At 45.8% G+C, this 14,685-nt stretch overlaps 4 protein-coding genes across 17 annotated transcripts; 1 reads left to right on the top strand and 3 right to left on the bottom strand.

Moving 5' to 3' along the window:
* Nucleotides 1–104: 104 nt before the first annotated feature.
* Nucleotides 105–2,116, bottom strand: LOC120452928 (prolyl 4-hydroxylase subunit alpha-1). 3 transcript variants are annotated; one of them, XM_039637396.2, is made up of 7 exons: nucleotides 1,883–2,116; nucleotides 1,660–1,811; nucleotides 1,451–1,601; nucleotides 1,200–1,393; nucleotides 519–1,141; nucleotides 298–466; nucleotides 105–252 (listed from the first exon to the last, which is right to left on the bottom strand). In XM_039637396.2, exons 1-7 carry the CDS (start codon nucleotides 2,080–2,082, stop codon nucleotides 239–241), a joined length of 1,503 nt encoding a protein of 500 aa, XP_039493330.1. In that variant the 5' UTR covers nucleotides 2,083–2,116; the 3' UTR covers nucleotides 105–238. The 3 variants fall into 3 exon arrangements, with proteins under 3 accessions (XP_039493330.1, XP_039493329.1, XP_039493331.1); XM_039637395.2 differs by having other exon boundaries at nucleotides 105–241; XM_039637397.2 differs by lacking the exon at nucleotides 105–252 and having other exon boundaries at nucleotides 339–466; nucleotides 517–1,141.
* A 73-nt stretch (nucleotides 2,117–2,189) lies between these two features.
* On the bottom strand, nucleotides 2,190–4,045 carry LOC120452930 (prolyl 4-hydroxylase subunit alpha-2). Its single transcript, XM_039637401.2, has 7 exons — nucleotides 3,844–4,045; nucleotides 3,503–3,796; nucleotides 3,253–3,452; nucleotides 2,652–3,199; nucleotides 2,538–2,594; nucleotides 2,338–2,479; nucleotides 2,190–2,284 (listed from the first exon to the last, which is right to left on the bottom strand). The coding sequence occupies exons 1-7, from the start codon at nucleotides 4,011–4,013 to the stop codon at nucleotides 2,250–2,252; spliced, it is 1,446 nt and encodes a 481-aa protein (XP_039493335.1). The 5' UTR covers nucleotides 4,014–4,045; the 3' UTR covers nucleotides 2,190–2,249.
* A 1,317-nt stretch (nucleotides 4,046–5,362) lies between these two features.
* On the top strand, nucleotides 5,363–14,108 carry LOC120452931 (phosphoribosyl pyrophosphate synthase-associated protein 2). 12 transcript variants are annotated; one of them, XR_005616513.2, is made up of 9 exons: nucleotides 5,388–5,709; nucleotides 11,442–11,678; nucleotides 11,738–12,026; nucleotides 12,083–12,249; nucleotides 12,874–12,930; nucleotides 13,224–13,368; nucleotides 13,447–13,593; nucleotides 13,648–13,930; nucleotides 13,987–14,108. XR_005616513.2 is itself a non-coding variant. In XM_039637408.2 (8 exons), exons 2-8 carry the CDS (start codon nucleotides 11,482–11,484, stop codon nucleotides 13,804–13,806), a joined length of 1,161 nt encoding a protein of 386 aa, XP_039493342.1. In that variant the 5' UTR covers nucleotides 5,363–5,491; nucleotides 11,442–11,481; the 3' UTR covers nucleotides 13,807–14,108. The 12 variants fall into 12 exon arrangements, 11 of the variants coding, with proteins under 11 accessions (XP_039493342.1, XP_039493339.1, XP_039493338.1 ...); XM_039637408.2 differs by having other exon boundaries at nucleotides 5,363–5,491; nucleotides 13,648–14,108; XM_039637405.2 differs by having other exon boundaries at nucleotides 13,257–13,368; nucleotides 13,648–14,108.
* Nucleotides 7,582–10,843, bottom strand: LOC120452922 (cytosolic carboxypeptidase 6). The gene is made up of 5 exons (XM_039637385.2): nucleotides 9,887–10,843; nucleotides 9,137–9,702; nucleotides 8,711–9,085; nucleotides 8,339–8,654; nucleotides 7,582–8,277 (listed from the first exon to the last, which is right to left on the bottom strand). The coding sequence occupies exons 1-5, from the start codon at nucleotides 9,945–9,947 to the stop codon at nucleotides 7,682–7,684; spliced, it is 1,914 nt and encodes a 637-aa protein (XP_039493319.1). The 5' UTR covers nucleotides 9,948–10,843; the 3' UTR covers nucleotides 7,582–7,681.
* Nucleotides 14,109–14,685: the final 577 nt, after the last annotated feature.

The raw sequence follows: 14,685 nt of genomic DNA, 5'->3' as shown, positions 1-14,685 counted from the left end.
TGTCTAGTCGGCTTGAAAAAACTGTTCTGAGGTAGACTTTCAATTCGATATGTTTCACGGTTAGTTAGGGTGTGAATAATTCTTAAAGTAACAAATATACTTCCTTTAAAAAAAGATATCTGGGTTTTATATCTAAAGTTTTAAATATAATTTTAATATATATTTCAGGGCTTCATCTTTCCCTCGCGGTACATGGGTTGTATGAACATCTGATCATACTCGTGTATCCAGGCTGCCATTACTGGAACAAAACTATATTATTTTCCAGCCAAGTTATCAAAATGTGATATATCTCACCCCACTTGGAGCCATGAAAGACTGGACAAGCGGCGTGCAAAGTGTTGGGCTCCACATCGTGGGTTTCGCCATTCAGATTGTGCCAGAACAGAACTTTTCCCCGTTCCGCAGGAACTTTAACATCTATGCGCGGGAAGACAGTGGCACCTCCATTCGGAGCATCATTTAGCTGAAACAGAAACACTTGAATTTCCAAGGAATTGTTGTATAAGAAAACGCACATAAAAAAGGACGGTGGCCATCCGATCGCCGTGTCCTTCAGTTTCCGAGTTTGTCTCCTTGAAGAAGTTAAAGTGAGTGGCGTAGTGAGCTCCAAACCCGTATTTGATAATATTAAAGGGACTTTCGTGGCGTATTTGTAGTCCAGTGATATCCCGCATCCTCTGCGTCAACCGATCCAAAAGTGATTTACCAGATGGCTTCATGTCCTTGAGAGGAAGAAAGGTTCCGATTGCTGAGCGGTCACTGGTCCTTGCCTCACTCTTATCCTCTTCAAAGACTTCTGTGGGTCTCAAATGTGGCTCCGCCAAGGCTATTAGCTGCTGCATATCCTTGTCCGGCAGGATGTCATGGTACACCACTATATAGGGCTCCAGGGAGATCTCCTCCATTTTGAGGGGAGCCAAGACCAGAAAAAGCGACGTGGTGCTATGATAGCGACAGAGGAGTTTTGAAGGCCTCGGAGAGAACGAGGAGCGGCAGAGTCTTTTGTAGTCTTCACCTAACTTGGGCGGACTATCTACTGCCTCGAAAGGATTGGCCACGAATAGGTACAGCAAGTTAGTCGCATTCTCTGCGAGATCAGGCTGCTTCAGCAGCACCTCGCGGGCTACATCTATTAGGTCTGGAATACGAAAACGTAATAAGCTTTTTAATACACTTAATTAGAAATCTACACTAACCCAGTTCCACCAAACAGCGAGCTTGCAGCAGGGCCACATCCTGGCCAGTCATTCCCAGCACCTCGTACACTCCGGAATACTCCTCTTTCATCCGCGTTTTACTGATACTTATCCACTGCAGTGCCTGCTTGAAGTAGCCCCACTTGAAGTACAACTTCGCGACTTCGAAACAATCCAGAGCTGACATTGTGGAGCTAATGATCGGTAGGGAGACTATATAGTGAGAAGAACAAATATACTTAGTATCTAACTTGAAGCGAACGTTGTCGATGAGTCCGTTGGCCATTTCCCAGGGCATCATGCCATATGTTTCGGCCACTCGAAAGATGGAGACGGCGGCTTCCTCGGTGTCCGCCTGCCAGGGCAACTCAAGTAACTTTCGTCTTAGGAAATCGATTTCCTCTGCATTTAGAGAAATAATTTTAAAGAGAGATGTTCGTATATGGGTTCCTTGAGTCACCTTCTCCCACTGGTTTCTGCATGAACTCCTCCAGGTAACGCCAATCCTGGTACATGTGTCGAATGAGTGGAAAGCTGTGGAGGGGATTACCCAGGTACTCCTCTTCTCTGCCTTTCGCAGCCTCCAAAGGCTGCCTTAACTCCTGAGCAAGTCTGTGATAGAGAATTTCATTAGGGTAAATAATTACATTCGAATTCTTGTAAGATCTATATCCATATCTAACCTTTTTAGTCTGGAAACCTTCTGTTCAATTTTCTCGGCGTAGTTCATTAGACTGTCGATTAGTTCGCCGTCCAATTGCATTAGGTCCATTTTCGCTGATTCTGTAACTAGGAACTCTTTACGGCCCTCCCAATTCAATGTGCCTTCAGCTTTCCAAAACATAAGCCATAGTAGAAAAATGTGTAACTTGTCCAACAGCATTATTTAGATACTAAACTGGTCGATTGGGAAATGGCAGCAAAAAAGATCTAACTGGGGCTGATTAACAATTAACCGTGGATAATGACATTAAGGTATAACCATTCTCATTTAAAAAGTGTAGCAGTAAAATTTATTGTATGTTATGATATAAAGAACTCCAGGTGGTGCTACTTGTCCTTATTCATAATAAACTTGATCATGACTGAAAAGTGAGATAAGAATTATTAATTTATAATATGAATCTATCGTACATACCTAATCCAGTGCCGTCGATGATGGGACAAATGGTGGTGGAGTGCTCCTTATTCTCAAAGGTTATCAACACGTTGCCCCTCTTGGGTTGAACAAGGATATCATTTGACATGGTAAAGGCGCCGCCCAAAGTCACATCCTTCAGCTGGAACATGGATGAAAAGTGGATTATCGGGAGATACATAGATATGTAAGCCACTCACGAATATTATCACTTGGGCCTCCACATCCTCGAAGTTCCTAAGGTTTAGCTTTGGAAACTATAATCAAAAAGGGAATTACCTGTGTACTGTTTTCATGTTTTTCCATTTTCCTACCTTTGTGGAGTTTCTGAACAGCTGGAACGGCTCGAAAGGAGTCAACTGAGCGTACTCGACTATGTAGGATGTCTCCCAAGTCTTCTCCACTCCTGCCATGTCCAAAACCCGCTCATTGATGCGCTGCAGCACAGGACTATATCCTTCGGAGATGGAACACCCAGTAATTCCCTGCTTAAGTTCAAAGCGATCTTTGGGTGGACATCTTTCGAAAGCCGTTTCCACATGCCTGATTTCCTGTTCGTAGATGCCTCCTGGATAAAGGATAATGAATGGGTCCCGTTGGAGATCCTCAATTCTAAAGGGAGCGTAGACTAGGAACGGATGCACCCAGTCATTAAGCTCGCAAGTCAGACGACTCTGAGTTGGCGGAACTTCGCCTCGACAATATCTTTCCAGATCTGTGGCTGTCGGCTCAGGATCTAGTATGGGTTCCATGGGATCCCGCAGGCTGAAGAGCTCCATCTGACCCGCCTCCTTCATGAGATGCACGTTCTGGAAAATCAAACGAAGTGCTGATTCGTAGGCGTCATAAGCGGACTCTCTATCTGCCAAAGAAATTGGTGTTAATAATGGGTACCCAGGAGTAGGAGAATCTCACTCAGTTTATGTAGAGTCCTGCCCAGATCCCGATAGACCTGCCAGCGTGGTGCGCCCAGAAGATCACACAAATCTCTGTGCCGCGAGAGGGTGTAGTTGTGGGCAGCCACCTGGAGCCACTTGGCTGCACCCAGATAGTCCTGCTCCTCGTAGAGCTGCAGTCCCAAGTGATAGCAGTCCAAAGGAGACAGATGCAGGGAACTGGTGGATATAAGTTTGTAAAAGTTAAATCACGAAAATACCCTTCCCACCTGTTTCGTTCATTTTTGGCCACCAGATCAGCGGGTTCGTATCCGTAGAACTGGGTCAAGCTATGCACATCCCTGGCCGCCTTCCTGAATTCTTCCTTGTGAGGAAGATGAGGCAGCAGGCGCTCCAGCTTCTCCACCGCATCGGGTGCCACCGGATCCTCCATGTAGATTTGCCAACCGACCCAATCCTGGTGCATGTGTCTGATCAAGCGGAAGGAATTCAGGGGATTCGAGAGGTACTTCTCCGGATCCTTATTGGCCTCTTCTACATCGTCGACGTAATCTTCCAAATAACTAGGCACCATGTAAGTATTGGAAACTGTAAAGGTTTTCCAACGCACTTGTTTATGAGGCTGATCTTCTCCTCCAGCTTTTCGGCATAGTCGCGCAAATTCTGCAGGAGATCGCGCTCCAAGTTCAGCATTTCCCCCACTCGCCTCTCATCTAAGGCCTTCAAACTGGAGCAGCCAAGGATCAGAAGTAGAATCACGGTGCAAAGTGACACAGTCATGACGACGTCGTGTGTCGGGATGAACTGATACTCAGGAGGAAGAACACCTAGTCCGAAATGTAATGCATTCGGCTCGGTTAAATATCCGTGACTAAATGGTTGTCTCTTTATAATGCGGCTAATCAAATATATTATATTGGGTGCTACCTTTGATTCAACATACTTACACTTGAAATTAATCATGTTTTGACCTTCTTACAAGATTTAACCGAAAATAAAACAGTAAGCTGCTAATTTCTTGTCAAAGTGTACTTTACTTAGCAAATACATCCACCCGGTTTAAATGGATTAAGCGGAGTTTTCCACCCAAACAGTGCTGCCACTAAGCGGGGTACTATCGCAAAAGTTGCCGTTGTTTGCACATCTCTGATTTCCAGGATATAAACAAATCATATGAGTTTGTTTTTGTTTACCCGTTTTACTGTTATCGTTATCTAATATACATTAGCTTTAATTACTATTTATTTTCATCACGATGAGGTCCTCGTTATGTCGGGTCTGCATGGCTCGTTTCGAAAATAAAAGCCTCACTAACATTTTTAAGGATGCACAAAGACTTTCCATCGCCTTCAAGATCTCCGAATGCACCGGCTACAAAGTTGAGAAAGGGGACAGATTTTCTGAATACATTTGCATTAACTGCCAAAAGGATGCGCGAAATGCCTTTGAGATAAAGCAAATGTACGAGCAGAGTCATCAGTTCTTTAGTTGGTTGAAAACCAATTCTCAAAATAAGAAGCGACGCGGGAAGAAGAAAGAGCATCTGAAAGGAGAGTTATTCGGGGAACAGGTTTCTCTGTCGGACCTGAGAACAAAAAACAAAACAGGAGATAATGACCACCTGTCAGTCGATACAGAGATAAAAAACAGAACCACAGAGAAGCATCGCAGTAAGAGCCCCAAAACTGCGAACTCCTTTACTGAATTAAAGCAGCTTAAGGAGGAAAAGCCCCTTAAGTGCAATCATTGCCCGGAGACGTACCTAAAAAAGGAGCTCCTTGAGGAGCACCTACAAACCCACACAGAAGAACGACGCTTCCAGTGTTCCCACTGCACAAAACGCTTTGGAAAGCGGTCCACTCTAAATCGGCACCTGTTAACCCACACTGGAGAACGACCCTTCTACTGTTCCCACTGCTCATCCAGCTTCAACCAGTCTTCTAGTCTCAAGAGACACATAAAAATCCACACAGGATAGTTATACTAACAGGTCAAAGCTATTAAAAGCTATTGCTTGCATTGTCTCACGTATTTAAGTAGATAAAGAGTAATTATATATTTTAAGCGCATATTTGAATAAACTGATTTCACACTATCGAACTGCTCGTGAGACCATTCCTAATCTCACAGTTGACAATCGATATACGAAGTCATCGATTCATCAGCTGTTCGAATAAATTGCGAGGATTTTGTTTCCAGTTTTTGGCTGAGTTTTCGGAAGAGTGCGAATAAAGTAAAGCGGTGTCGTGCAAAAAAGAGTAATTATTAAATAACAATTATAAATAGCTAATATACTTGGCCAGTGTGCGGTTGTGTCTGCCTGCATAAAAGCCTACTTTCTACCGCCGGTTAACACTGTTAAAAAAAGGATATAGATCTAGGAAAGAAAGAGGAGAAAACTTGAATATAAATCAATAAACGTCGAGTCCATAAAGTTAAATCTTCGAAAAGTCAACATGCTGCTGCAGCGGAACAAGTAAAACTTTAAAGCGGCTATTTTCTCGCTTTTTCTATGATTTCTGTGTGTTCCATGTATAATTTAATTAGTGTCCCGCTGTTTGCGTGTGTTCCTCCCACCCTTCATCACATTTTCCCTGTTCTAATCCGTTTTCCCTGTTCTATTCCTATTCCAGTGCCCGCGAAGATTATAGCCAGGTTTTCAATTACATGTTCTGTTTGTCTAACCAAATTTTATCAATTGCGTGTTGGTGCTAATAAGAGCGAAATCCCCACCTCCTTTTGCTTTTTACTTCTTTTGTACTGGAACTTGTGTTTGCATTTTATTTTTAGCCCGCTTTCGTTGTTGTTATTGCGTTCCCGTTTTTGTTACTTCATCGCCGTTTGCCTCTCCGTCTTTGTTTTGCTCTCCTCTTTCCGTGGCAACGCTCTCTCTTTCGCGCTAAAGAGAGTGGTACACTGCACAAAATGCATTCGTTTGGTTTGCTTAACAAAGATATTAAATCATTTTTGCTTACATGCATTATTAATATATTTTTAAGATTTAAATTTAAATAAGAATCTAAAGAATTGTTTCTATTAATACACATTGGTTTGGTTCTAATCGGTTATTGTTTTTTTAGTGATTCTCTCTCTCGAAAAGCTAAGAGAGTAAGACAAACTCTCATTTGCGCTTTGTTGTGCTCCGCATGTTCCAATGCTCACTTTTTAACGCCTCCACTGACATAAAACATAATGATATGTAAAAAGATTCAACCATTAAGACATAATAAAAAACCTAATTGGCCAATAAATGTGTAAAAAACATAGACATGCTTGTAATTTGTTCAGTTTCTCGCTGGATTCCACTCAAAACGGCAACAGCTGTTGGTCACCACCATTACCTCACTCCAGCGATCTGGCAACGCCGCGCAGCCCTCGCTTTTGCGCTCCACTGTGTCCACAGTCATTCGCTTTTATTTATACGAAAAAGAAGTGTAAGAAAGCGCCGCCTGTCTGCCTTTTTTTATTGATTTCATTTTTAGTCCGGATCCAATTCCGTGTTAATTGAAAACGTTAATCAGTCGTCCGCGAGTTGTGCTCTTATCAACACTTTTCGCGCGTGTTTTCCTGCGTGAGTGAGAGTAGTCTGTACACACACTGCATTTCCATATCCCTGAGAGGTTATAGCAATATCGTGTTTGATAAAAGATAAGATAAAAGTGACAGCTAATCCGTCTAATTACTGATGAGCGATGTTTAGGACCATTTTACCCACACTCACGTGCGCTGCGAGTGAAATTGACGCCCACTAAGTTGCTACTGTTCTTTGTTTGCCGAGAATTACTGTAAATAACCGCATCTAGATGGTGTGATAAAAGCTCACATGTCGCCAATTGAGTGAACTGCCTTTTATTTTGTACTTTCTGGTTGCGAGCCAAATTAAGAGCACCAAACAACAACAATGCAGTGCTGGGGCGATAAGCCAACCCACTCGAAATGCCACTCAATTGCGCGACTTGTTGCCCTTCGCTCTTCCGAGTGGAAAGTGCTCGCATAACTGTTTGTTTAGAACAAGGACAAAAGAGAAAGGGGTGGAGCCATCCATTATGATGGGAGTTGTAATCCGAAAACTGCTGATATAATACTTAGTCTTTATATCTATGGAAATCCTGGTTCCATGAGGATGCTTCTAAAGCTGTTCTACCCGCAACTAACATAAATCTATTTATTAGATTCGGTAATATTTATCAGAAACAATTGAAATACTTGTTTCAGCATTATTTCCTTGATAAAATAGCTAATTTTAATTTCTTGTTATTTATTAAAACTTCGAAAATAATTGAAAATAAAAGTTGAATATTTTTGAATTCATAGTTTCAACTATTTATTTAAAAAAACAAGCAAGAAGCGTAGAAAAGACTTGATCTTGATTATACCTAAAACAACTCCTCACTTCCTTCGGATTCCTAAAACCCAAGGTCACCCTGATCCACGCCATATCACCGATCCTATCTCCTGTCTGCGGCGTCGAAGCTGTTGGACTTGAGCTTAAGGCTTCCCCTGGTCAGTTGATTCAAGTCGATGATGGACAGATATGGCTTGGGCGGCACATTCACGGGCAGGGGCACCTCGATGGTGACCGCTGCTGACCGCTTGGAGCCCTTGGAGCCACCCACTGCTCCGCCGTGGTCGCTGCCCGTTTTCAGGGCTCCCAGTGCGAAGGGGGAGTACTGATCATGACCTGGGTGTGCGGAGCAACTTGCTGTGGCAGCGCGCCGGTAGTTTCGGTAGCCACTGAAGCAACTGCTTCCTGGGGCCAAGGGACGCACGGGCGAGAATCCGCCCTCGTCCGAGGATCCGCCTCCGCCGCCCGAATCGTAGCATATGCTCAGGTTGGTGTAGGCAATGGGGGCGTGGCAACGAGGAGTCTTGGGACGGGGCTTCACCTCGTAGCGGGTTTTCGAGCGGGATCGGGAGTGGTGGGCATGGCGGTTTCGCCCGCGCCTTTTGCTCCTCACCTCGGTCACAATCGGCATGGGCAGGATGTTGATGAAGCGGTAGTACTGCAGCAGAGTCCTGGCAAGATTCCTGCCCACGCGGTAATCTGTAGGGAGATACTAGCTTGTTGGGAACCCAATGAACTTAGCTAGCATGGATATACTCACAGCCATCTTCGTTGTACAGGGAGATGGTCTTGCCATCCTTGAGGTAGTGACCGGCCATGGAGACCTCCAATGTGTAGGCATTCACCGTGTCACTCAGTCTCTCGCAGCTGAATCTCCGCATGCTGCCCGCCTTGCGTTCGTCCGCATTGAACATCGTGTGATCCGCCACGTAGTCCTGGGCGTTGCTGGCGAAGAGTCGCGGGAATACCAGGTGCCGCTCATACCTGTAGACATCCTCGTAGGTGTTCCCGTAGATGAAGCAGCCGTGCATGCTGCTATTCGCATGCAGATCGATCACAAAGTCTATCTGATAGGTCTGCAACGATACATCATTATAATGCCTATTAAATCGGTTTCGAACTTTCTGCTCACATCGGAATTATCCAACTCCTTCAGCATGCCCTTCACCGCGTGCAATTCTGGCTGCGTGAACTCGGATCCAATGTGCCAGTTGCGATTCATGTCCTGCCCCATCAGATTGCAGCGATTGTTTCCCAGAAAGACGCCATCCGGATTCACCATGGGCACGATTTTGAAGACAAAGTTATCCCGCAAGACGGCGGCGATGGGATGATTCCCAACGAGAAACTCGATGAGACCCTGGCACACATGGGAAGCTGGAGCCTCGCTGGAGTGCGTCCTGCAAAGGACTACAATCACCCGGATGAAGCTGCGATCCAAGCGGTTGGTGGAGCGCTGTTTGGCTGTCACGTGGTCGATGGTCAGCAGGTCCACATTGCGATTTTGCTTAAAACAAAAGTATTAGTTAGAGTTTAAGAGGACATTTAGATGACTCACCAGCGACTTGACAAGCACACAGCGGGTGAACCGCTTGTCCGATCCTTGCCGGGCATCAATCACATTCAAATAGGACTGCAAACGCGAATAGCTATAAGGCCAGGCCAAGGCGAACTGGTACACATCCTCCTCCTTGTCGAAGATGAAGGCGAAGCTCAGGACGTAGTGGCCCTGGTGCATGGCCGATCGGTAGAAGAACACCTGCCGCTTGGACAGCCTCTGCCACTTGGGTCGACTGGAACTCTTGACCAGGGGCGTCAGTCCCGAGGAGAAGAGATTCCTGCTCTTGCTGATGTTCACAATGTGGAAGAGCACTCGCTGATCCTGCTTCACGTTGTCCACGGTGAAGTTAAACCAGAAGCGAAAGCGCGGATTACATGTGTCCGGTCTGAGGAACAAGTCGTACTCGAACTCGCCCACCAGCTCCGCTTTTCCCAGGTTTCCCGTTTCGAAGGCCGCATCAAAGCAGAGGTGACCTCGCTTGGCTTTGCCACTTTGACCCGGCGGACGGATGATAACGCGGGAAACGTTGCCCAGACCGCCTTCTCCATCGCTGTCTTCGCTATCTGTGAGAGAATGTCCATTAGATGTCTGAAAACTTCATGACTTCTTAACTCAAACTTAGAAACTGGTTGTTAGGAACCAAAACCTGATCTTGATCTGCGTACATAGAATCTGCTCTACATAGACATTGACTATTACTTAGTTTCTAATCTGCTAAAGATGCGTGTGTCATATCAGTTTTAGTACCATCTGATCCGCGCTCGTACATGCTCGTATGCTGCAGTGGATCGCAGGCTATTCCCAACATGATGACTCTGTTCCGCGGATGCGTCTTTCTCTGGCGAAAATCTAGGTTCTTCTAATGCAACCAAGCCAAGCCGCGTGAAGTGCAGTGGCCCTAATCCCTCGAGGCTTTGGCCTCTGCCCGGCCTGTCATAACTTTCTTGGCCCAATGGGCCTCCTCCTTCTCCTTCTGCTCCTCCAAATGCCACCCGGCTGCTATCTTTGAATCAAGGCATCCTCATCCCGCCGTTCTGTTCCTTGTGCCACATATGCGTGCCGCAAGTTTCCATTGCAATCGCTGCACCTGCCAACGCCTTTTGGCTTGAGCCTCGAGCAACTCAAGTCGTCAAATGTCTAAAATTGAATAGTCGCCTCGCGGTTGCGTCGGCCCCCAAGCCCCAAACCCCAAACTCAAGCGAAAACCAAAGCAATCCTGAGTTGAAAGCCGGAGGTGAATGTCTCGAGGCTTGAAAGGTCTTTAAATAGCTTCATTTATACCCTAACCGTGGGTGTTGTACTCTTTGCTCGAGATGCGGAATGGATTTTAAATATATATATTACGTATAGAGAGTATTACAATGAGGTTAACATCAATATTCCCTATTTCTGGTGGCTATAATTGTTAATAGTTATTAATTCACATATTTCACTGGTATGTTTTTCTAATCTAATCACATCTCCATAAACTGTAGTGTATTTTCGATTGATTTGCTGGGGGATTCCCTCAACGTTCCTATCGCGGGCATTTATGACCATTTCGCTTACCTGAGTCGCCCATTCCGCCGCCTTAACCCATCCAATCCCCTTTTCTTGGGGGCTCCGCTTCTTGGGCAGGATCGAAAATAGAAATTCAATTAGCCAACGCCTCCTGGCCTTTCACTTTTCTCGAGTGGAGCGTTCACCCAAGACGGTGAAGTCGCGTGCGAAGTCTGGGCGCTGGAGGTCGATCTCTATCTGCTAATCCCGGGCAGCTCCTGGTCGCTCCTCGCCGCTTCCTCCGCACAGACGACTGCTTTGGAATTCGGATTTCAACCGTGCGGATTGCGGAACCGTGATTCGCATGTTGGCACTTTGACGTTGCCACGCCACTCACGTGTGTCGCCTTTCTGTTTGGTCGATAATTCGCAGTAGTTTCCGGCTAGGGGCTTCGGTTCGCCTGTGGTTTTGCCATTCTCCGCAGCCGGAGAGCAGTTTCCAGAACTGGGCAACCGAGAGGAGTGGCAGGACTAATTGCGTTCAGGCCAAAGCCGAGGGCTATTCAGTTCACTGGGGCTAATCGATACGTCGCTAGTCGCACATCGCAACGTGGGAGCCGTAACGACTGCGTGTGTGTTACTTTAACGATTATGCCACCGAATGAACCCCGCAACACTCCATTAGCTTAAGCCATAACCCCAAAAAGACAAGGCAGCATGTCCAAACGCAGGTAGCTCTCCCCTAACCCAAGTTTTTGTTTCGTTATGGTTTTGTTTTGCGCACTTTGACATTAAGCCGTACTAATCCCTTGAACTCCCTGCAGATTAGGCAGCGTACGGCCACCAAAGCGTTGCAGGAGCGACATGGACAACACCTCCACCTCGGACATTGTCATCATCAATGGCAACTCGCATCCGGATCTGGCCAACATGGTGGCCGAGCGTATGGGCATCAAGAACGGTGGCTGCTCCGTGTTCCACAAGTCCAACAGGGAGACCATTGTGGAGATCAGTGATTCCGTTCGCGGCAAGGACATCTACATCATCCAAACGGGCACTAAGTAAGTAGTCTACTACTGACATTCATATGTATCTTTAATTTATCTGCTTAACCCCAAAGGGATGCCAACAACAACATCATGGAGCTGCTGATCATGGCCTACGCCTGCAAGACTTCCTCGGCTCGCTCGATCGTGGGAGTGATTCCATACTTGCCCTATTCCAAGCAGTGCAAGATGCGCAAGCGCGGCTGCATTGTGTCCAAGCTGCTGGCCAAGATGATGTGCACCTCTGGCCTAACGCACATCATCACTATGGATCTGCACCAGAAGGAAATCCAGGGCTTCTTCGACATACCCGTGGACAATCTGAGGGCGTCGCCCTTTCTGCTCCAATACATTCAGGAGAGCGTGGGTAGTCTGTCATCTAAGCGAGGATTACAACTAAATGTGATATTTTCTTGTAGATTCCTGATTATAGAAACTCGGTGATTGTAGCTCGCAACCCGGGCGTAGCCAAGAAGGCCAACTCCTATGCCGAGCGACTGCGTCTTGGCCTGGCCGTCATCCATGGCGAACAGAAGGAAACGGATGCCGATGAGGTCGACGGTCGCTACTCCCCTCCACCGACCAGGTGAGTTGCATCTCCTCAGTCTTGTCAGTGGCCTTGAACCTTCCTAGTTTAAGTTATTTCGTTGCGAGGTTCCTGTTTGATTTGTTAGCTGATTATTTTAATTTTCTGTTAGCTTTCTGGTTAGTTTTCGTGTTTCTGAAGCTTTATTCTGCAACAGAAGCGCGACTCACCTCGAATCAATATAATTTCACTCGGCACTAGTTTCTGTTCGTCGTATTTCAACCATCCACTCTTTTATACATTTTTAACAATCAACTTAGTTCTTAAGCATTGAAGCCTCACATTTTTTTTGTAATAAATTTGTGTTTTAATGCACGTTCTCACAAAAGCACCATTTCAATGTCATACATTTTGAGCTTCTGTCAGTGGCTTCTGTTCGTACTTCACAGCCCAGGCAGACACTTTTTAGTAGATTGTTGAACTACATGCTAGATCCTATTAAACCGCTTTGAATTGTTTTCTTCTTTTGCGTTTTGGAATTGTTATTGTTTTAATTTAACGCTCCGCGTATGCCACTAAATCCTCGACACTTATTGGTGGGCATATGGAGCAGTTCTCTTGTCCAAATTTAAAATCCAGCAATCAGAAAAACAATCGAAATTTCTCTTTATTTGTGTTATGCAGTGCGTATAGCAATTTATTAGGAAATTCAGTTGAAATGTGCTTACCAGCGACGCCTAGGTTCGTATTTTTAACTATTGTTTAATTTCAGTTTAATTATATTCTTTAACCGACTGTCATTTGTATTTTTCCCCCAAAAACCATGCCACTCCACCAACTCCCAACCCACCCTCATGATTCTTTTCTTTTTTGGTTTCGAATACGAATGCGATTCGACCAAACAATGCAATGCCCCACCACCTCGACAAAAACCAACCCACAATGTACCACAATGAACCACAATGTACCACAATGCACCACATTGCACCACACGAACTGCAAACCACGTGATACTGCCCCACACTAACCACTAGAAACTCTACTCCACAACACGCCCCAACCAGCAGCGCCCGCCAGCGAACCACCTCGGTGTCGGTGGGTGTTCCGGAGCACATTGTCAAGGTCAAGCCACCGCTGACCATTGTGGGAGACGTCAGTGGACGCATCGCCATCATGGTGGTGAGTACTCGAGGTCGGGGTCTGGATCCCAAGGCTTTCCCAGAAGTAAACTCTAAATGTATTTCTTTTAATCATCAGGATGATCTGATCGACGATGTGCAAGCCTTCGTGGCCGCCGCTGAGATGCTGAAGGAGAACGGTGCCTGCAAGATATACGTGCTGGCCACGCATGGTCTGCTCAGCTCGGATGCACCGCGTCAGCTGGATGAGTCGCCCATCGATGAGGTAGGTCTCGAATATTATTAAATATGTAATATTATTAAATATCCCACTCGACAGATCGTTGTAACCAATACCATTCCACACGAGATCCAAAAGCTGCAGTGCCATAAGATCAAGACGATCGACATCTCCATTCTGATCGCTGAGGCCATTCGCCGCATCCACAACAAGGAGTCCATGTCCTATCTGTTCCGCAACGTAACGCTGGAGGACTAGGGCCACCCACACACCCAGTCATACAACCACTCACAAGTCACAAAAATAGTGTTGGAATCGACCCGTTTTGGGTAGTTTTTCGTTTGTTTATCGCTTTTAGACATCAATTCAACGTGCGCCCAGCGTACGTATGCTCAAATAAAATTGATTGATATCCCAGATAATGTAGCACACTTTTAGGCCTCACATATACTCCACACTGTCCTACATGTTGTGCGTTCATCTACGGCTAACCACTTCCGTCTAGTTCTTAAGTCAAAGATCCCACAACTTTGTCCAAATAAAAGCCAATTGTACACAAACCTGGAAAGTTTGGGGCATCATAAAATCATAAAGACGTCAACGGGCACTTGACGCCTGTCGAAATTTATGGCACTCATCGAATGGCAACCTCATAATTGGGTAGCCCAATCAAAGCCATAAATCCTCGTAGACGGTAATAATCTGCAGGGCGATTGCATCCGCTTTGCATTCTGTCTGCCCAACAAATAAAGCAGCAGACAGACGTCTTCGTCGCTGTTATTTAGCAAATATTTACAGAATTACGGATTGTTACGGAAACGAGTGCAGTCAGCGGCGATAAGATATTGCATCGCATCTCCGCGCAGTTGGTCGTGACAAAAAACCGGAGAATCCCGCCGCGGCAGGTGGTTCATGCATAAATCATGGTCCATAAATCAACCATCAGATATGTCATACCCCATCTTAGGGTCTCTCGTTGTCGGTGAATTTGCATTGCTAAACGCCGGACGGGATGGATGACTGAAGAATGTGGTTCCAGTTCCAGCAGTGACGAGATCGGATTGGATTCACAAACCCAATATTTGGGCCAGCCCAATGGCGCATATTTGCGAGGTCTCTGCCTAGGCCAAGTGCGAT

The sequence above is a fragment of the Drosophila santomea genome, chromosome 3R (genome assembly GCF_016746245.2).
Source record: "Drosophila santomea strain STO CAGO 1482 chromosome 3R, Prin_Dsan_1.1, whole genome shotgun sequence".
Lineage (NCBI taxonomy): Eukaryota > Metazoa > Arthropoda > Insecta > Diptera > Drosophilidae > Drosophila > Drosophila santomea.
This window is presented reverse-complemented; position numbering and strand designations above follow the sequence as displayed.